Here is a 22,236-nt window from a genome sequence, read left to right as displayed (position 1 = left end):
TGAAGGGCCACAATGAATATTGGTGTGAAGAGAAAATAAAGCTCGCCTCTTAACATATGAACAGGCTTTGAGCTGAATGTCCAAAAGCTATCTAGTTATCCGAAAAGAGAGGAAGCTGGATACTTTCAGTGTTCTTCCTTTCCAGGAATTTTAGGAATGGTAGGTAGTAAATAAGAAGATGGTTCTAACTTGAAGTTAATGTTCATCATCTACTGGATTCTGACAGACTTACATATACATACCTATATCTAGATCAATATGCAAGAATGATAATCAATTAATTTACAATGAAGAATATAAACAAATTAAAAATTAATCAGATGCCCTGCATAAAATCTGGAGACTTTGAGGTACTATGGGGAAATGTTTGGTCAGACCTAGGATTGGTGTAATCCAATCTCTCAGAAGCTATAATGACCTTTAAGGAAAGGATAAAGGTGTGCCTGTGTGCTGGCGGAAAAGTCTGAACTGATTAGTTACATACCTTGCATGCTGGTTTATCATGCCTGCCCCTGTCCGGCCATCACCCATTCGCCTTGCATCATGATAGCCAGGTCCTTGAGAAGGTGGACCATGCCACTCTTTCCTTGGTCCACTTGTGTCCCGTCCATGGCGTTCGACCACATGTCGTTCTTCAGGATAGTGCTAAAGAGCAGCATATTAAAAGGAAAGTCATGACACCCTCAGCCTCACACCAATTTACTTATGCTGGTGTGCCTTTAATCAGAAGCAAATCAGTAAGATGTCTGAGAAGACAAAAGGATGAATAAAAAGGGTTTCCATCTATCTTGCACTGAGGGGCTTCAGGTTAGGGTATGGAGGAAATGATTCAGCACTGTAATTTCTATTTCTACATCGTCTAGCACCCATGCACTTTTTAACACTTGAATATTTCTGGATCTATATATAAAGCCTGAATATATGTATATATGTAAGAAGACATGGTGAGAGGTCAAAACCTGAAGACAAATCAGAATGTACACAGCACACAGAAACAGGATTGGGCATCTTGATTTTACAGAGTACTAGTTAGTGTTATGGCTCTTAAAAGGTCGTACAGCCATGAAAAACAGTACTGAGTTCAAAGAAAAAAAGGCATAGAACCAAGGAGCTAAGAAGAGTTAAGTTATGATACTCAGTCTACAGATATTAAAGCTAAAGGTACCTAGAGAGATAATACTGGCAGAACTTATAGACTTACATTATGAAAAACAGAATTTTTGAGAGAGAAAGATCTCTTGCTCAGGACACCTTTCCTAAAAGTATATCTGAATGCAGGGGGCTAGTCTATGAGACTGCCCTTAAACTTTACTCTAAGTAAGGCAGAATATCTGGATTATAAACCCAGTCTTTAAGTTCTGTTCAGGTAACACAGCTCAATGAACTGATCTTCTGAACATTTCTACTTATTAGAAACATTAAAGCTTAAAATGCTATCAGGCCCAAATCTGTTTCATACATGCTCTGGATGAAGTGGAAAGCGTATAGTGGTACTAGCTGGAAGCCCAAGGGATTAAACAAGTAGTAAAAAAATGTTCTTATAAAACCTAGTATGTATTCAAATACAAAACATCAGAGTATAATGCAGGCTGAAGAATGGATACAAACATACATTTCAGAATTCTTTTTTGTATCTAATTTAAGATGATATTCTGTATGTGCAGTCAATCCATGTATCAGTATTTCACCAAGAGAATGCTTTCAAATTAGGTAAAAGGTTTTTGCTCATTATAGTTGCTTAAGAGAGGAAGATACTTTGCCCAGGTTCATTAACTTGTACAAGATTCAAATCAATAAAGGGTAAGATGCAAAAATATAGAATATTCCACTTACCTACCCTTAGAAATAAAAGAACAAAAAAGAGACAAAAGTTTTATTTCAGTTCTACAGTTTAAGCCAGCGGTCCCCAACCTTTCTGGCAACAGGGACCAGTGCTTCTATGAGAATCTAATGCCTGATGATCTGAGGTGAAGCTGAGGCAGTGATGCTAGTGCTGGGGAGCAGCTGCAAATACAGATGAAGCTGTGCTCCCTCACCTGCCGCTCACCTCCTGCTGTGGGGTCTGGTTTCTAACAGGCCATGGACCAGTATCTGTCTGCGGGCTTGGAGTTTGGGACCCCTGTTTAAGCTACTCATTAAAGTATGAGAGAAAGGAGAGTACTTAAAAAAAAAAAGAATAAGTGAAACAGAAACTCAAGTAGGAGCCAAACATTTCCCACACAGTTTGAAAGCCTCAGTTACTTAAAAAGAAATAAAACTAACGTCATCAAGAAGGCTTATCTACCAAATACAACAATTCTCAAATTTCAGCAGTAAGTTTAATAAAAAACAGAACGGGAATTACAGGGCTAGTATCCTACTTCTTTATACTACTGATGTTCAACTGACAGGAGAATATGAGAAATATTAAGATCTTTTACAGGAAACTGGTCTCCCGATCATTCTAATCCAAATATCTAGGCCACATCAAAGTAAGTCCTCTAAAATTATTTCTGAAGAGTTCAGAATCAACCTTCATAAGCATTTACCTGTGCTCCACTTCCTCGGTCTGTGATGACTCTGTCTCCGTCTCTGTTTCCATAGCCCGAAGCGTTACTGCGACTCCCAGGGGGAGCCCCTCTTACACTGTGTCCTGAAACTTCTCTTCCAGATCGTTCTGGCCTTTCAACTCTGTTAAACAAAACCCCAAAACATATATGATCAAAATTCTATTATAACTTTTTTTTTAAAACCCAAATGCATTACATACCACTAGCTAGGCATCAGAAACTACACGAATACCTTGCTTCCCGTTTGTCGTTGGACATGCCTCCTTCACTTTTCCAGGTGGTTGGTCTAGATGGATTGGGCCCTGCTTCTCGAGGATGTCTAGGGTGAGTGATATCAGGCCTGTCATGAATGATCACAGTTCTCCTTTCATCTCGTTCCCCTCGTACTTCTCGCCTGTCTGTTTCTCTAAGTTCATTTCTTGGTGGTGGAGGCTCGTTTCTTCTGGAATCACTGAAATTTTTGGGATATCTTTCAAAACCAGGATCTTCTCTTCGTGCAGTAGGACGTGTTTTTTTCCCTTCACTTTGACCAACAAAGCGTTCTCGCCTATTGATTATCCAAAAAAAGAACACAGGTCCTGAAAAGTACTCACTTGGCCTTATTCATCTAACTTTATTTGTGTAATCTACAATTACAGCTTCTGTAAAAAATTAACTTAAGGCAAAGCCACCAAAAAACCCACAATTATTGATTATAATGACCCATATTCTTTTAAATTGAGATAACGGTCTGGCATGAAGGTTGGTTTTTTAGCATTAAGTCACTACTAACCTGAAGGATATTTTACTGCTCTTAACAACTGAGGCACATCCAAAGCTAACAGTACTATTGCCATTTAGTTTTAAAGGTTAAGAAGATAAAGCCAACTCACTTAACCTTGGTGGCCTATTAAACTTATCTTGAATAGTGAATCATATTCCCATTAACAAAAACAAAAACCAAACATATGATTTGTTCTGAAGACTCAATTCTGACCTGTACTTTTTAATTAAGATTTCAATAGAGAACCAAAGCTATCACTAGCGAGGCTCACATACTACATACAATTTTCAACGTGTCTATTTACCTTTCAAAAGATGAAGACTGTACTGTTGAACTCTCAGGAAATCTGCCCCTCTCCCTGTGATCAAAGTCATTAAATCTGTTCTGCTGGCGAGAGTAGTCAGATCCATGGCCGAATCGTGCATCTGTATCTAGAGACAACTTTTTATTCTCGCTCCAGTAAGGATCATCTCGCCTTAAAGAGAAACATTTGCTCATTTATATAAATTAGTATTATAATAAACAACAGCTGCTTGGAGCCATACATACCACATGATAGAAACTGTGGATACAGAGGGCTAATAAACTCAAGACATAAAACATTCTGTTACAAGACCAAGCTAGCAACAAATTATTAAATTATGTAAAGTCATATAGTGTTAGAAGAATTTCACAGGAGAGAAAATAGTTAAAAATTTGTCTGTTTTAAAATTATTAGACTGAAAAGACAAATAAAATACCTGATACCATTTTATAGTAAAATTCTAACTAACAGTATACAACCTTTACAGTTACACTCAACTTTGGAAAGGGAAAAGGTAAATCCCAAACACAATTCATTCATTCCACCTATTACTCAACACAATCAATTAAATCTCACAGAATTTATATTAAGAAAATTAAATGACTATATATTTTTGAAATCTATTGTGAAGCATAAATGCAAGCACACAACAGAGTCTATATTTACATCTTCCTAACTTTGTGATTTCCATTTTTTGTACTATCTGCATTACCCTGTAAGAATTTTGAAAATGGGCCTGAGTTTGAGAACCATCACTGAAGCCTACTATATCCATGTATTTCCAGTCATAATGGAAAAACATTTGGCATTAGGAAGGAAAAAGAGAAAGAAGAGTAGATTTTTCCTACTTGACAATGCACTAGGTCCACTCCAGTACTGCAATCATTCCCAGCCCATGACCTCTTATTCCAGTGAGAGTTGCCTCTCTCTACTTGCTAGTTCTCTAGTTAGTTTCGGCTTGAAAGGAATAAGTGTAACTGTAAAAGAAGCAAGCAAGCAACTACCTATGATCTACATCGCGTGGGCGTTTCAAAGAATTCCTTTTTTCTTGTTCATAACGAAGCTGCTGCTGTTGCCGTCTCAGTTCCTCTCGTTCTCGAGCAATACGTTCCGCTTCCTTACGACGTTCCTTCAGACAACATAGAAGGAAGAACCAACCAATGCAAAATGAAAACATAAGGTAAGTATATATACAACCTGTCATTAAGAAACCATCACAGACAAGGAACAGGCAAAACACATACTTGGGACAAATACATAAAAAAAAAATTGACTTTAGGAATCAGTAATCTAGGCTATGGCTATTATTCTGCAACATTAAAAATAACAGAGACTGGGTGGTGAAAACTGGCAAGTAATTGGGAAGGTCAGATTTAGTTTAATCATTAGTTACAATAAAGGCATCTACAGGGAATTAGAAATACAAGTTCTTAATATGTATGGACACTAAGTGCCTTAAAACCTTGGATGCAATTCTGCAGAGAGAGGCATTATTTCCTTCCAGCCTTGGGGAAATCATTCCCACTGTAATATATAAGGAAATAGTTATTATTTTCTAAGATTGGGATGGTGACAGAGCCTGGATTACAACTACTCTGGACTCATAGTCCTATGCTCAGACTATTAGGCTGCCATGATATTGCAGAATTCAGGTTATTACCAATTGGCTAGAACAAAGTCACTTCTTAATGTATATTTAACTAGCACCAAATTCATTGTTATCTTTCAGGGACACTTAATAAATGATCCTCAGCTGAACTCATTCTATGTAAGCTTTACGAAGGTAAAGCAAATTTTAGAGCAAAAATCACAGGGTTTGAAAAAGGTCAGTTATTTAAGATGAAAAGATTTTCTGACTGCACCTGTTCAATACGAATGCGTTCCCTTTCCAAGCGTTCGCGTTCCATTCTCTCTCTCTCTAGTTTTTGCCTTTCAATTTCTAGGCGCTCTCTCTCTCTCTGTAAGCGTTCCCGTTCTTCCCGTTCATGAATTATTCTAATGCGTTCTCGCTCTCGACGCTCTCTTTCTGCAATCTCTCTTCGTCTAACAAAAATCAGTATTTAGAAATACTTAAATTATGCTAGCACTGTGTGAAAGAGAATAGCTTTTGAATTTGAACTTTTTCTTGAGATTGGCAATTTTAAACTTTAACTCAATCTAAGTAGTTTTAATATAATTGGAAAGAGAACTCAAAACTTTAAACAGACTCCAACAACTGTCACTTATTTATTAGGACTGTCAACTGAGCCACTGAATTTTATAGAATAGTTGTCTCTTAGACGATTCCTGTTTAAATAAAAATCCCACTATAATAGTAGCCCATTAATTGACATTTTAAAAAGGATATATTCTACACATATGAATTTCTTCTACATATATGAATTTATAAAAGTACAACTTCTATTATTTTTGATAGAAAAATTTCTAGTATCTAGTATTCTATCTCTTTAAACAAGGTATACCTTAACTGGATGACTTGGGGTCACATTCATCAACATGAACTGTAGCATGAACACGTAGATGCTATATATAATATAAGGATGGTCCTTAAGGCTTTTTTTGAGTGGTCACTGGCCCACAATAGATGTCTCTGGATAATAATGCATTTTTGAGTCAGGAAGTACTCCAAATGTTTGCTAAACTGAATTAAGTTATTGTATTAGACTTTTAATTTCCTCACTCTAAGTACTCAGTGCACTTTGTCTATCAGTATGTCTTCCTCTAGCAACCTAATGGCTTTTGATGGGTCAATACTGCCCCCATGGAAATCTGAGGGGCATTTTTATTTATCACAGTGAGTATGGGGCTGTTACCAGCATTTACTGAGTAGAGACCAAGGATTCTTAAATATCTTATGATGCATAGGATAGTCCTGCACAACAAAAGAACTGTCCAACACTCCTAATATCTTTCAAATGACATAATGAACATTTATGTCATTAAAAAAAAAAAAACCACCTTTAAAAAATCTAAGCCTAGAACTTAACTCATTTTTAATAAATGCTAGGTTGGTTTGTTTGCTTTCACATGGTTTTATATACACTATAATTTCCAGAAATGCAACTCCCTGTATATAAAGGGAAAGTTATACTTTGAGAACTTCACCAAGAGTTGTTTACCATTTCAGAAATCATGTCATAATGTCAATACCACTCCTGGTCTTTGACTCACCAATATGACACACCAGTATCAGTCTATATTTGTAGCTTTCACATTTTCATTGCGTCTAAGAGAGGGGTACGAACATGTGACTACTTCATTAGTCTTCTGGAGAGTCATGCCTAAACATTCACATCTGGAATATATGCTTCATTATAAATTACTTTCATTTTTCCTTTAGAGATAAGGCATTACATTTATTTTTTTGGAAATTACTTATATAGGTAGGTTTATTATATATCAATTTCATTTCAGAATAAACAGGGTACTGCAACTTTTTTTATATAAATGGGGTGTGGGTCTGATGGTTTTGAGAACTGTTGCTCTAGAAGCTTCCACTCTCATGCTCCTCTCAACCTGTCATCAAAAAGGAAGCTCGGCATATTTGTACTTCATCAAAAAAAAGGGAAATTGATTTCAGTAATGCAAGGATTACTTCCTTTAAGTCAAGTGTGTAGCAATCGTAGTATTATTTAAGTTCCTAAAAGTATCTCTGGTAGTTCCTAATACTCTTGTGAATGAATAGATAAAATCTTGTAAGTACCTTTCAATCAAACAGGTTAATACTTCAAAATTTATATTATAAAAAACTTTCACAAGAATACTTTAAGTGGAATCCAAAAACTGACATACAAAAGCAAACTGGTACTCATGGTAACCAGCTGAGTTACTGCCAGAAAAACAGATATTTTGTTTTGTTCTGTTTCTTTTAATGAGAATTCTTGCTTTGGGATATAACTTGAACAAAATAAGGTTCATAAGACAAATCTTTCACTTGGACTCTAATCCAAAGTACAATAAATTTTTCCTAAAATGTCAACATACTATTTGAACTATAGCTTATCTCGAGACTATCATATTTCAAAAATCGATTTTTCCTTTAAAGTCATATCTTTTATGGCAGCAGCTTTGGAGAGGAAAGAGCATTGGACTTGGAGTCAGAAGACTTGGGTCTGAGTCCCGACTCTGCCACTCATTAGCAATGTGGCATTGGAAGAGTCATTTAGCCTCTCTGGGCCTCCATTTTTTTCAATTATATAATGGGCATAACTGACCTAACAGAACTGTTGAGATAGAGATAACAGATGGAAAAGTACTTTGTAAATTGTAAAATGCTATGCAATTTTAAACAATTAGGTTTTACTGTAATTCTTAAAAGTGGCAAAGAGCTTTCTGTGGGAATGCAATTTCCTATAGTGTAAATATGTACCTACAGTTAAAGACACTATAAAATAGACTTTTTCTACCTTCGAAGTTCCACCGCTTGTCGCAGTCTTTCAAAACGAACTAAATGTTCTCTCAGTCTTTGTTCCTTCATCTTTTCAAAAGGCAAGATGTCCTTCCTTCTGTAGTCTTTGTCCCTTTTTTTATCTAGGCTAGCTCTCTCCTTTTCTTTGCTTCTTCCATGAATCTACAGAAAAAAAAAATTATAGTGGGACTAGATGTTAAAATAATTTGGGGTTTTATTTTTCAAGTTCAGTTGGTTACTTTAAATGAGTCATGACATTCCCTTTCTCTTAGTTTTTCTAGCATGGAAATATGCAAAAATGTTTCCAGAGATACTGAATTATCTTTTTTTGGAAACAGGTGAATTGTATAAAACCTCCCTCTCAGAGACTTACTTTCTCATATCTTCCTCTTCTTGATGGCCTACAATGATCTCCTTTCGTTTGGTCTAGTATTACCATATGCCCAGGACTCTTTGAACCTAAAAGAAAATTTGATAAATAAATGTCTTAAAAGTTTTCATTAAAAAAGAAAACAATGTAAAAATGCCAAATTCTTAGCCAAATATTCACAAACCAATACATGAAATATCCTACTTATTTTATAAGAATGTAAATGCAATGGTTTTAGAAAAAGCTTAATTTGCTACCATAAATATTTTCAGTTATCCTAAAAGATTCCAAAATTTAACTACACAGCTATAAATCAATGATCATTTTAAGTCAGCCCACATATAATAGTAAAGGGGCTTAGTAGGAATACCTTTGATGCCAAAAGTAAAAAAGAGAAAACAATTAGGCCAGTTAGACCTCCTTTTCTAAAACAGTAACACATAACAACAAAGTTTAAATATTTATTTGGTTTATAATCTCAAGTTTTTCCTTTGACTGTAAAACTAAAGTTGTAGAATGCATTAAAAAGGGATTGAGAAGAAAGGTACATAGCGTACTTATTCGCTTCTTTTCTTCACTTTTTTTAATCAATTCTGAAGTCTGGCCACTTGATCCATTATCATTCTTCTCATCTTTACCTTCTATTTTCTTAGTCTCCTTGCTTTCTTTTTTTTCCGATTTCTCGGACGACCTTTTTTCTTCTTTTTTGACAGAGGCCTGAGTCCTGACCATACCACCCCACACAAGAAAAAACAGAATGAGAACTACTTCATCAATGTACCAAAAAAAATCTATGTACTTATCAAAAAAAAATTCTTACTTGCTACTTCTATCACTCATATTTTTTTTGTCTCCAGAACTTCTTGAACTACTCTTTTCATCATTTTCTTTCTTCAATTCTTTCTTAGAAGGATCACCTTTAACCTGAAAGGTTTAAACAAAGAATCTTTGTTTTAAAGTTACATTTTTATGATTATAAAAAAATGTTAATGGTTGATAATTTGAAAAACAAAGAAGTAAAAAAATAAAAATGAATACATAAAAATAAAAAGCATAATTAATTCTACCCCTACCAGTACAACATCTTTAAATTGAGAATATCTAGCCCTCAAAGTAACCTACCTGTTATAAACAGTTAGGCAAGCTTACTTTTTCAACAGAAATCAGTTGTCCATGCAGCTCAGTGCGATGAAGATGTGCAATACATCTGGACACCTCTGTGCTTGAAGACATAGTTACTATGCCATAGCACTTGGCCCCAGGACTTCGAGCATTTGTAACTACCTTTGCACTCAAAACCTATAAAATGAGATTATACTTTACTAATTTTTACAATTTCACAACTACATATATTTCTAAACAGATGAAAACTTCAGAACTGAGACTATTCAAATTAAAAAGTATATTTAGGATATGCAAATTCAGGATAAAGGATAAATTTAGGATACATATTATTAAATGAAACATTCAAGGGAACAATTTAAAGTATCAAAAAACAATTTAACCTACTTCTAGTTTTTCTTCATATTTTTTCAAGTACACAATTAGTCACATCAATGAAGTGATAGTATACTTAATGAAATATAGATTTTTGTTTAACCGGATTAGGGCCAAATTTTCTCTTAAAGAAAAAAATGTCCAGAAAGTTTTCTAAGTAGGTGTTTGTTTACACTGTTCTATGAGTTTATACAAGCTTTCAAAAATAAAGAAATCAGCCATATATAAAAAAATGGCCTTAAAAATGCATCCTAAAAAAATACACTTTAAAAGACACTTTTCATCTATTTATATCTTTTAAAACATATTATCAATACAAAAGTGACAATTTCAGTTCTATAAAAGGATTAATTAAGAGCGATAAGGTAGGGATGGATAAGTGAAAAGTGAGAGAGAACAATCTAGTGCAGAACGAAGAACAGAGACATAATGCCAGAAAGAGGTAAACAAGATGTAGGAGGTTGTATGGTGGAGATGGCTGGAAACTATCAGTTTTTATCTCTAACTTGCCCTAACCATTTTATCAAATGCAATAATTATTACATAGTTTTAGCCCTAATAAATACTAACATTAAAATACTGTTTTTATATCTCTAACAATAAATTATTAAAAATAAAACAAAAAGTGTATCACAGTTGATCCTGGGAATACAATTCTCAGTGTTCTGTATCTGACGCCTATAAGAACTTCCTTAATGCTCAGGCAACTCTCTAAATTAAATTAGGGAAAAAAAACTAAAATCAACAGAACAGATTTTGTAATATTCATTAATGGCTGTTTACCAATACTGGTCATTAATTTAATAAATATCTGAAAGCCTAACATGTACACACAAAGTATAGTAGATAAGGTACTTGTTATCAAAGAGCTTACACTATAGTAGGTTAATATATGATGTAGTTTCAAATATAAGGTAGAATGTAGTGAGTGCCCTAAGGGTTACGGATCAACTGCAATTTAATTCAACAACTATTAATTGAATACACAATTCATTACTGTTTTCCTCTTCCGTTAGTTCTCCCATTTACATCAGAGAAATTTTTCCTAATGAACCAAACCACAGTAAAGCCTTCCCTTTTGCTATCTTAGCACCCTGTACACTTCCTTCATAGCATATATCACGACTTCTGATTAAGTATATACATTTTTACCCATTTTACATTTTATCCAGCACTTTAATGGAATCTGTATGACAAGGACCACATCAGTTTGTTTTCCAATTCTATATCCCACTGTCTAATATTAGTCTACCTATATTTTCTAGATGACCAGATCAGCCTTCACAATTCTAGCTTCTAGAAAAATCATGATAAATATGAATAAAATTCAGTCCTTGACATAAATGGGCTCAAAATATGAACTTTTACACAAAGGTCCACAGAGCCCAGAGTGAGACTATATGTGAAACTCACCATTACCACAGAACTCAATAATTATGCCTATAAAGGTTCTAACAGAAACAGAAATTAGAAGATTCTATGTAATACTGTTTTGAATATAATCCCCTTTTCAAACAGACATACCAGAAAGATGGATAAAAAGGTGAAAAGAATGTACCTTTCCGTATTTGCCGAAGAGGTTCTTCAAATCAGCAGCTTTGGTATTAGAAGAAAGTCCACTAACCCAGATATTTTTCGTTGAGCTTCCACTGCTACCACTAGTACTACTTGTACTTCCTAGAACAGATGTAATATCAGATGTTTAAGTATCTCAACTGGATTTTTTTAACACAATTATCAGGACCATTTACTTTCAAAATTATTAATCTCTCTCATTTAATTTTGACAGTATGACCTTACTCTATCAAAACCCTATGAATTTACTATTATTAAAATCAAACACAAAATAAAACCTTTAAGGTGAAACTAAAAAAAAAAAAAATCCAACACAATAAAGGGTAATAATAACTATAGTGAGGAAACAAGTCTGAATATTGTATACGTCCTACTACATGAGTTTTGAGTGGGTAAAAAAAAATCAATTACATGTCTTAGTTTTGCTGTTCAAAGTTTAATAATTTATACTCTACCACTACACTGAATACAGGCAACCAGGAAGCAATCAGCTACGAATGTACAGACTGCTTAATTACCTTTATTTGTTGTGGGCTTTAGATCCTGAGAAATTAGAGTGTAAAAGGGAAAAGTCAAAGCAAGGGATAGTTTTCGAGAATTTAAATGTTTAAAAACAAAGACTAACCAACCAGCTCATTTTCATTGTCTATTAGACAAAGTATAAAGGAAAATGAGAAATTATATGCAGCTGATTAACTCTAGATTTAATAAAAAATTACAAGAATAAGATCAAAGATCTTAAAATTCTTTAGAATAGTAAATAGCTGAATCATTTCCACACACAAATTATGGTTTCACAGAGATGTCATTTCTTAGAATACAGGCCTAGTCAGTCACCCTTCAGTGCTTTTCTTCAAATGTGCTATTATAAAGGGGACATTTTCATTCACGACTTTATTTGGAAAACAATTCTTATCCACTTTAAGAGAAACAGTATATAATCAATTAAAAGTAAAGAATTTTATAACTTCAAGTTATTATATATAGAAAAGGTAAATTTTTCAATATTTTTTAAAACTACATGCCACAAGTTTTAGTTGAGAAATTTCTGTCAATGTAGACTTATGAGAAGACAACGCACACGTGACTCAAGTATTTCAAGTATTAATGGTTGCTGCATTTCTATTAAGGAACACATTTATCAAAAAAAAATGTTTTATCTTACGAAATGTTAACCAGAAGTTTGTGTATCTTTTTTATGTTACCAGCAACATTTGGGCCTCAGTAATCCTCTAATTGCAGATAAAATTTTTAACAGAAGAAAGTTAACATTTAATCAAGACTATTACTAATGATTCATAGGATCATTTAAAATTTTATTATATCTTATCTATTAACCAAAACTGCAAGGGACGTGGGTACAACAATTAATTGTAAATTACTAAATCATTAAAATAGCCAACTATTAAAATATGCCAACAAAATACACTTAAATAAACCATAGAGGATATATAATATCCCTTTTTTAAGGCATTGAAGAAGCATTTTAGGACTTAGTATTAGCTGAATGGTGTTATTTCTCTTAAAATGCTTTTTTAGAAACCAAGAAATATTTCCCAAGTAGACAGCATATATATAAGATGAAACTATAGCACATGGCCATGAGATAATGAGAGATGTCCCAAGAACAGAAAGCAATCAATACTTCAAGCTTACAAGAATTTAAAATAAAACTATTTTTCTATTGAGACTCTTATCAGCCCAAAGTGAGTTAAATTAGGTAGTTAAATTCTGAAAGACTGAAACATACTGTATAGTGACAATGTTAATACTGGCTATGTTAACAGACGTGTACCCTGATTTAAAAAAGAAAGTAAAACCAAATGTCAGAGACTGATTTTCTTTTAAATATTACACTCCACGACTATATATAATTTATAGCACATTTCCTACTAGCCAGAACAGGGAAAAGGTTGTGGTGGTGTGTAGAGGTTACAAATTACTGCAATTAAAGACAAAATATTTCTGAAATGATGTAAGAAAATGAAATACCTATTATATTAATACTCAAGACAGTTCCTTAGAACATAATGTTAAAAACACATACCAAATTAACTAAAGAGTAATGCTTCAATCATTCCAAGAGTTAGCTGTTATCTAATTCCAGAGTTTACAGAAAGGCCACCCAAAAATTTTAGTATGTCAATTTTAAGGACTATGTCAAAGAAAACCCCATGCAATTGTTCCTTTTCAATGAAAATATGCATTTTACCACTGAAATAAATAGGAAAAAATCCATTACCTTTGTCATCTTTGGATGATGTCTTGCTGTCTTTAGATTCCTTTGAAGAGCTAAAGAAGCAAATCACCAGAAGAAAATTGAAAAAAAAAAAAAAAAAACGAAAAAACAAAAATCGAACAGCTTGATATTGACTATATTTCAAACGAGTGCTATTCATACAAATTAACAATTCCAAAGGCCTAGATTGTTATTTTGAACAAATGATTCCCTTAGGATTCTTGCACTCATTTTCCCCAAGATGCCTGAAGATCTAGATTTTCTGACAATTCTATTCAGTGGATATATGGCCATCTTCTCCAGATTTCAGGACTGGGACTTGACTTCATTTTGTGTTGTTAGGACTGATAGTTGTTCATTAACCATCATCACAAGGATTTTTAAAAATAAAACAAAAAAATTGTCAATTTGAAAAAAACAAAAAACAACAAAAAAAAACAAATATATGCTGACAATTCGATAATGCAATCAGTAGAACACACTGCATATTATGAAGATCTTGAAATTTTTTTTAAAGTAACTTATGACGGTCAAAAATATTATAGGCAGGATCATAAGTACTAATAATTGTACACGGTCTTGAAGCCACCCCCTTAATGTAGAGTGATCTTATTGAATGCTGGAATTCAGTATCGTAAAGAACTGACATAGAAAAACAAACCTCTTTGCTTGACCAGAGGCCCCAGTAGACGAGGGCCCTTTCTTCAAAGTATCCTTTTCTTTGTCTCCAGATTCTGCTTTCTTAGAACTTTCTCTGGCTTCCTTCTCGACAGGATCACCCTTCACGCAGTCTTCCTTCTTACCATCTTTATGGTTCGCATTCATCTCATAATCCTTGCTTTCCTTCTCCGGGCTCTGTGCAATGGCGTCCTGCCCATCTTTTGGCTTACTTGCTTCAGAATCTGTAATTTTCACATTTTTACCTGTTTCTAGGAGGTCATCACCATCAAAATCCAGAGTGATGGCATCTTCAGCCTGGATTGTGACCGAGATGTTGTCATCCTCAGCTTCTTTCACAGTCGTATTAGCTTCCATCTCTTCATGAGCTGTGTGATCAGCCTCAGCTAGGTTCCCTTCTGAAGGAAGAGGTTTAGATACTTCTTGTGTACCATCACCAGAACCTGCTATATCTAAGAGGATTTAACAGGAATAAATATGGCAAAACAAGAAGTTTAAACAATTTCATATTCATAAGCTAGAATAGGACCTAGAAAATATAAAGCCAGTTATTAGCACTGATGGAAGGTTAGGGGAAAAAAAAAACACAAGGGTATTAACTAACATAAACAATCCTTTACCCAGGATCACTTATTCTTCATGGAAAAAAATGATCCCTACATACAGATACCAAACAACAAAGTGAGGAAACGGTTCCATTCTGGGGATAATAGCTCTTCATTTCTGGTTATATGTTAATGGCATATGGAAGACTTTATTTCCTCTATGAGATAGCGACGAATGTGAAGGTTTGTTATTCAATGTTCCAATCCTCTTGGGATTTAACCCTTGTGACCTTCAGAACTCCTATGGTGACATCTTGAAAGGTCACAGTCCTGAGGATATCAGTCAGTCTTCGAAGTATTTTAGGGGCCCATCTTTTTCGCTCTTCTTATTCAATTCTTGGGTAGTCCAGAATCATATGAAAAACTGCTACAGAAGGCTCCAAAGGTGGCCTGCTCCATTATGTTCAGGAAATTGGTTATTTCCAGTCTTCATCCTGTCCAGTCAGTCCTGCAATTATCATTTTCAAAGATGTCTTGCACTCCCCCAAAATAGAGAGGCTTCAGGCATGGGAGATTTTCAGTTAGCTTCACTTCATTATTGCTTCTAGGCTTTTTATTCTGTCTTGTTTAGAACCCTGTTCCATGTCCTTTCTAGTCCAAAGTAGGATCCTTTGACTTCTGTCCAAGATCTCTTCCATAATCTCGTGCTGACCACATGTATTGCTACTGAGGTCCCTGTAATCGTATTGGATGAGACAGCTCTCCTAAACTACTGAAACTGTCAGAAGACTGTATAAAAGTTTGAGCAGCAAACAAAATGTCAGTCTCCTGGTAACCCACCATTTTTAGAGTTGCAAAATTAACTATCCATTTACAAGCCACAACTCTAGTTAAGTACATATGAGTTACTGAAGTGCCAGTCTGATGGATGCAATCAACTTACCGTATGCTAGTTTTATTTAACTTAAAATTGTGTTACTACAGTAACTGATATGTATCTTTAAGTTAGAACATATCTTAAGTGTTAAAAAAAATTAAAACCAATTGAAAAATAAAATCAAGATCTAACTTAATTCACTAAATTGATAAATTTAAAAATAAACTTATTTGGAAAATAAAATTTCAAATAAGGAATGCTTTATTTTCACATAATTTACTGTTTTTCTTAATGTCAGCAATTTTTAAACTCTACTTAACATCACACATACCTTTCTCATTTTCTTCTTCCTCACCATCCTGAAATTCAAAGAATAATCAAATGTAAAATGAATTCACTTAAACTGGATTTTAGTAATAGCACAAAAATCAGTCAACTTAAATTGGTATATAATTTAGTATAAATTAGGGATACCTATCACTAACAACTGTAGGAAATTCCAATCAAAACCAGAATCCATTTAGACAAATGAATATATGATTTTAGACAAGAAAACAGGCAGATCCTCCAAAGATTAGATCAACAATGAACTAGATTATTTATTTCCAGTATTCAAAGCTAGTTTATATAACCAAATTTTACTCACATCAAAGAGCTGCCAAGAAAAAGAATGACCTGATTATTTTATGTAACTCAGTTCACTCTTAAGGCATACTATACAAAATAGTATCAGAAAATATAACCTGAAGACAGACACTTTCATGAGCTTAAATGCATATAAATAGACAAAACAAACAAAAAACACATTCCTTTTTTAGATATCTCTGAAGGAGGATGACTATAAAAGTAGTTAGTTTCAAATTATGCATTCCTTCTTATCTGTTAAAAATGAATACATAGTTGTCACATAGACACTGGTGGCCAGCCACTTTAAAAATTGTATCTGTGCTACAGGTAAATCAAAACAACATACATTTTTTTAAAAAATGATTGATTTTAATTTTAAAATATGTGGTATCTTCACCTAATCTATAATTAAGCATGTGCTAGCTTGAAAAAAAGAATACCACATAGGAAAAAACCTATTTACATCAAGCAAATACTGCAAAAATACCTAAAGTAATCACACAAAGATAGAACCAACGTTTTTCTAAATTAAAGATCATAATGAATAAGCAAAGTAATGTGCATTATAATCCCAATAATGAAAAAAAATTAAGAGATGTTGTAATTTATACCTTTTAAAATAAAACCTGATGAAGTAGGTCATTTTCAGTCAAGGTGGTGTGAGGTTACTACATACAAAGCCTTAGAATAGTGGTTCTCAGACTTTGAGTCTGTATCAGAATCTCTTGGAGGACTTGTTAAAACAAATTACTCAGTACCAACCCCAGAATTTCTGATTCAGGTCTGGAGTGGGGCCTGAGAATGTACATCTCTAACAAGTTTCCAGGTGATGCTGATGCCGCTGGTCCAGGGAGTACACTTTAGGAACCTCTCACATGCTTTAGAGTGACAGCCTGGCAGTGAAAGAAGACTTAAAGCAAAATTTAACTTTAAATCTTTAACTTTAAACAACACTTTAAATGGCATACTTATCTTACGACACAATTTTAGATTCATATAAAAGCACGTATTCCTTAAAAATATTAGATATTTTACAATATGCTCAAAATTTTACATTTGGGTAACTACCATGATTCTAAGAAATCATTTTAAATTATTTTTTGACTTTAAGTTAATCTACAAGTGCCTCAATTAAGGAATGACCAATTGTTTTACACAACTAAAGTAATATAAAGGAAACTAAAACACTGAACCAACTAAGTCACAAGCTTAGAAAGTAAAATAGTCCAAAATACATTAATTATTGTAGCAATGTGAATCTTATTACTATATAAGTCCATTATATTGTGCTCTAATGATCTCTTGTTGTACTGTATTGCTGTATTCGAACAAACTATTGTACTGGAACTTGGTTTTAATCATTACATTTCCAATCTGTAGCATTAGAAAGGAAAGAAAAATTCTTTAACTGAGTGGAGAGGTAGGCAGTGGTAGCAAATGAAGGATGAGTTATGCTAGAATTATTGATAAATCTTTTTCTTACAAACTCTCTTTGAGTTTAGTAATTTATCTTGGAGAGATAAGTAAACTGGAATACCTTAACTTTTACTCGAAAATAGAACCAATGAATGAGAAATATAACTTATCTTTCCTTTATCTGCTTGTGATGCCAACACTACACTACTTCCAAGTTATTCTTTTAGAGATGCAATATTGATAGGTTCACGAAAAAGATGGCCAAATCATTTGCTATTCTAAAAAGTAATTTTAAAAATACTGTGATATAAAAAACAAAATCCTTTCTGCTACAGTTCCTACCAATTAGCAATGTTCCTTCTAGCTACTAACATAATAAGGTTAGCCTTATTTTGGAGTTTTTAAATATTTACCTAATTATTCAACATGTCTTCTGAAGGGTTTCATAACTTCAGTTTCTCAAAACAGTAGTAACACTAGCCTTATTGCATATACTTAAATGCTCCTAGGAGAAGGCTCTAAGGAGCTTCTAGAGCATAAAATTAATTCAATGGGGGTGAAGAACAAAATTAACTAGGGTTAGTAGGAAAGATGAGCCATATATCAATGCATATTTGTTTTACTGTGCAGTACGTGTAGTAAATATAGCACTACTAAGGTTAAACCAAAAGTCAAAAATAAGCTTGACAATTCTTGCAATAAGGAAACAAATCCAGAAATACAAGACAATGGGAAAAATTTTCTGTCTAAATGATATATATGCACAGACATGATACGCACCTTATTTGAAAATATTTTCCTCCACTAAAAACATTTTTTTTAGAATAAAGAACATAGTAAATAAGTAACAACAATCTAAAGCATCATTTTATATTAACTATTTTTTGAGTTTATCTTGAAAAAATGTATTTTACATGTGAAAATGAAGCAAATGCTCTGTAAGGTAGGTACTCGTGTTATTATCTATCTACAACCTTTAGTCAAATGCCGAGTCATATACAAAGCTTCTCTATTTCTTTTTTATTTCATCCTAGAATCGGCAATGATTAGAGACAAAGGCAAGCCAAAGACTTATTTTCTAGTTAATGTAAGTGTTTACTATATACTCATTCTACTACCTCCCCCTAAATTAATCTTGTGACACATGTACATACATATATGTGCTAAGAAGACCTCTTCTGGAAGTCCTCCTTTCCTGACTTGTATGTAAACGTTGTATTCAGATTGGTTGATTTAAAATAAACCTTCAAAACCACCCTAAACAACTAATCGCCTGCTATCTATCTGGCAATATGCTATAAAGATCATGGGAAATACAAAAATACCCGACACATAATAAGAACTCAATAAATAGCTGGTGAATGAATTTATTGAATAAATGTAGTACTGACACTGCTGTTTATAGGTAGAGAGACTGAACTAACTGCTCATTTTTACGTATTTTAAGAGCTTAACTGCAACAGTGTGTAAGTACAACTGGAATTCGCAAAACATTTACTAGTGTGGAGTTAGTGAAAAGAATACCACAGAGAGACCTAGGTATATATCTTGTCTTTACCAGCGAAAAAGTTTTACTCTGTCGTACTGTCATCTAAGTGAATTTTACCTATAAAATAGAACTAACATATGACCTAAATAGGACATATAGAATTAAATAAGATAATGGGTGTAAAAAGTTCTCTGTAAATAGTAAAGCATTACATGAGAGAAATATTAGAGAAATCTTTATGGAGGAGACAGAGATAAATCTGGCTTTGAGAGGTAAGAGATATCATTTGACAAAAAAAAGAAAGACCCTTCAAATTAGTGAAACGTTAGGGGCGCAGGAATATATACAGTGCTATCAAATAAGATAGAAGAGATTGAGACTAGAGGAAATTTTTAAGAGAGCATTAGCAAATGTAAACATTTTTGAGAAAAACTTTCAGAAAATTCTCAAGTAACTGGTATCCTAAAACTATTAAAACAATAGTACAAATAACCACTAATTCCACATGTACTATGTGTCAGAATCTACGATTACTCCTTACATCAATCTAGCAAGGAGGAATTATGTTTATTTTATAGATACCAAAATTGACTGAGAATCTGCCCAAAGCCACAATACTGTTAGTAACTAATAAAAGCAGAATTTCAACCAAATTCTATCTTGAACGACAAACTGCCTAGAGGCTAATGACTAAAGGCTAAAGATTTAAGTTTTAAGTCAAAACCTAAAGATTGGCTTTAAATAAATACATCTCTATGTAAATATATTATTTGCTTATATTTTTAAAAGCAAATTAACAGTAATATAAATCATGAATTTTAAGTTTACTAACAAGGATAGGTGAAGGGACTTTTTGGAATATATCTTGTCTCACAGTTTTGACTTTAGAACCATGTAAATATTTTAAATACTTACAGACTAAATTTTCTAACTTATTTTGAAATAATTATAGACTCACAAGAAGTTACAGAACAAAATTTTTTAAAAGAAATAACTAAATATTGAGAATAAAATCAAATACGTCAACATAAGTATGTATTAGTTGGTGGATAGTATAACCGTTCTGAGCAGAGCTAGTCTAGAACCCAGTAATCTGTTCATTCCTAGAGAGGTACATCCTTAGAAGAGATAAAACTAGGGGGTGGCGGGGGGGGGGGTGGAATCTTAAATTATTTTTAGTAATCATGGTGGTGGTGTTGGTAGTATCATTTTAAGACTATTGTATGTGTGCTGAGATAAATGAAATAACTTAGAAGTATCCTTTGAACTCAAAATCTACTCTATCTTAAAAGTAAAAACAAACAAAAACCCCACACATTCTCTATCACTGTACCATTTACCAGTAAAAGGGAAAAAAATGGCTAATTTTAGGTCGAGAGAAGGAAATGAAACATCATTACATACCAGCAAGCAAGGAAGCAATCAAGACAAGTAGGATCATGTTGAAAGAATTCAAGGGCCAACTTGAGGAGGCTCTCATTAGTTACAGATGGGACAATTTGAGCATTAATAAGAATAACTACAATGCACTAAAATACATTAAATATATTTAAACCCATGAGTTCAAAATGAAACTAAGGGAGATAAAAAGAAAAAAAAAAAAGCTTATCAGTCACTGTTGGAGATGCTAATGAACCAGCTCATTATTCTGAAAATTGGTAAATAAAAGGAAAACAATCAAACATATATCTTGGCTTTCTTTTGTAAACGGTACCACTGGGAAACTAAATAGATGAGAAGTTTCTCTTTCTAGGGACATCCCTACTAATAAATAAGGAAGAAATGATAGAATTAGAATATTACCACTTTGATCAATGGGGAATGTGTCATCAATGACTGGCACTATATCCAAGAAGATACAAGCAGATATTATGTGCATCTAAATGGAAGAACACAAGTAGTAACACGTGTTGGGGATGGCCCCCCAACCTTTTTGGTACCAGGGACTGGCGTGCCTATGAGCATCTAATGCCTAATGATCTGTGGTGCAGCTGAGGCACTGATGCTAGCACTGGGGAGTGGCTGCAAATACAGATGAAGCTTTGCTTGCTCACCTGCCACTCACCTCCTGTTGCACTGCCCAGTTCCTAAAAGGCCATAGACTGGTACCGGTCCATAGCCCAGGGTTTGGGGACCCCTGCTATAACCAACTTATCAGTTTTCAGGAAGGAAATACAGTAAAGAGGAAAATGTTGAATGATTCCACAAGAATATAATCAGCAAAATCTAAACTTTGGAAGCCCAACACAGGGGTTGGCAAACTACATTAGGTGCCTCATTTAAAAAATGTTCTTACTTAAACAGCCATGTCCATTCATTTAACTACAGTCTATGGCTGCTTTCACAAAACAATGGCAGAGCTGAATAGTTGTGAAATAAACCATATGGCCCGCAACTGCTGAAATATTTTCTACCTGGCCCTTTGAGAAAAACTCTGCCAAACCTTGCTCTGTAGGATAAACAATTTAATTTCTTCAACCAATAAAAAGGGGGCTGAGGGGGAGATGGAGGGAAAACCTACAGATTAAAAGAGACCTAAATAGATATTTCAATCAATCACAATGTGTAGATTTTATTTGTATCTGAATTCAAACAAAACCTATTTTTTTAAAAAAAACTATACACAACTGAACATTTGAATACAAACCATATATCTGATGACATTAAAATCCTGTTAAGAGTGCTAATGTAAAATATGAGTTTTCTTAGAGATACATACTAAACATTTTTAGACGAAATATGATGTCTGGGATTTGTTTCAATAATGCACAAAAGGAAAGTGGAGCTATAGAATAAACAAGACTGTCCATAAATAGATCAAAGCTGAAGACAGGTGATGGTTCCACTTTGTGTAGTATTCCTTAATACACACAGTAAGAAATGTTAAGAAGCATTAGAT

At 33.6% G+C, this 22,236-nt stretch overlaps 1 protein-coding gene across 4 annotated transcripts in view; it reads right to left on the bottom strand.

Moving 5' to 3' along the window:
* Window positions 1-22,236, bottom strand: part of SLTM (SAFB like transcription modulator) — a 40,708-nt gene that overhangs the window by 2,377 nt on the left and 16,095 nt on the right. The window contains exons 6-20 of one of the 4 annotated variants that reach the window (XM_023532557.1): window positions 16,137-16,164; window positions 14,367-14,835; window positions 13,709-13,758; window positions 11,450-11,568; window positions 9,544-9,693; window positions 9,215-9,318; window positions 9,033-9,118; window positions 8,398-8,483; window positions 8,023-8,186; window positions 5,479-5,659; window positions 4,621-4,745; window positions 3,617-3,787; window positions 2,782-3,096; window positions 2,529-2,670; window positions 485-645 (exon numbers count right to left, since the gene is read on the bottom strand). In XM_023532557.1, the coding sequence (XP_023388325.1) occupies window positions 485-645; window positions 2,529-2,670; window positions 2,782-3,096; window positions 3,617-3,787; window positions 4,621-4,745; window positions 5,479-5,659; window positions 8,023-8,186; window positions 8,398-8,483; window positions 9,033-9,118; window positions 9,215-9,318; window positions 9,544-9,693; window positions 11,450-11,568; window positions 13,709-13,758; window positions 14,367-14,835; window positions 16,137-16,164 (2,351 nt within the window). Of the gene's footprint in view, window positions 1-484; window positions 646-2,528; window positions 2,671-2,781; window positions 3,097-3,616; window positions 3,788-4,620; window positions 4,746-5,478; window positions 5,660-8,022; window positions 8,187-8,397; window positions 8,484-8,951; window positions 9,119-9,214; window positions 9,319-9,543; window positions 9,694-11,449; window positions 11,569-13,708; window positions 13,759-14,366; window positions 14,836-16,136; window positions 16,165-22,236 lie in introns of all 4 variants that reach the window. The other 3 variants (XM_011363418.2, XM_011363419.2, XM_023532558.1) reach the window with 3 other exon arrangements.

The sequence above is a fragment of the Pteropus vampyrus genome, unplaced genomic scaffold (genome assembly GCF_000151845.1).
Source record: "Pteropus vampyrus isolate Shadow unplaced genomic scaffold, Pvam_2.0 Scaffold85, whole genome shotgun sequence".
Taxonomy (NCBI): Eukaryota; Metazoa; Chordata; class Mammalia; order Chiroptera; family Pteropodidae; genus Pteropus; species Pteropus vampyrus.
Note: the sequence above shows the minus strand (reverse complement) of the source record. Positions and strands in the feature narration are given on the sequence as shown.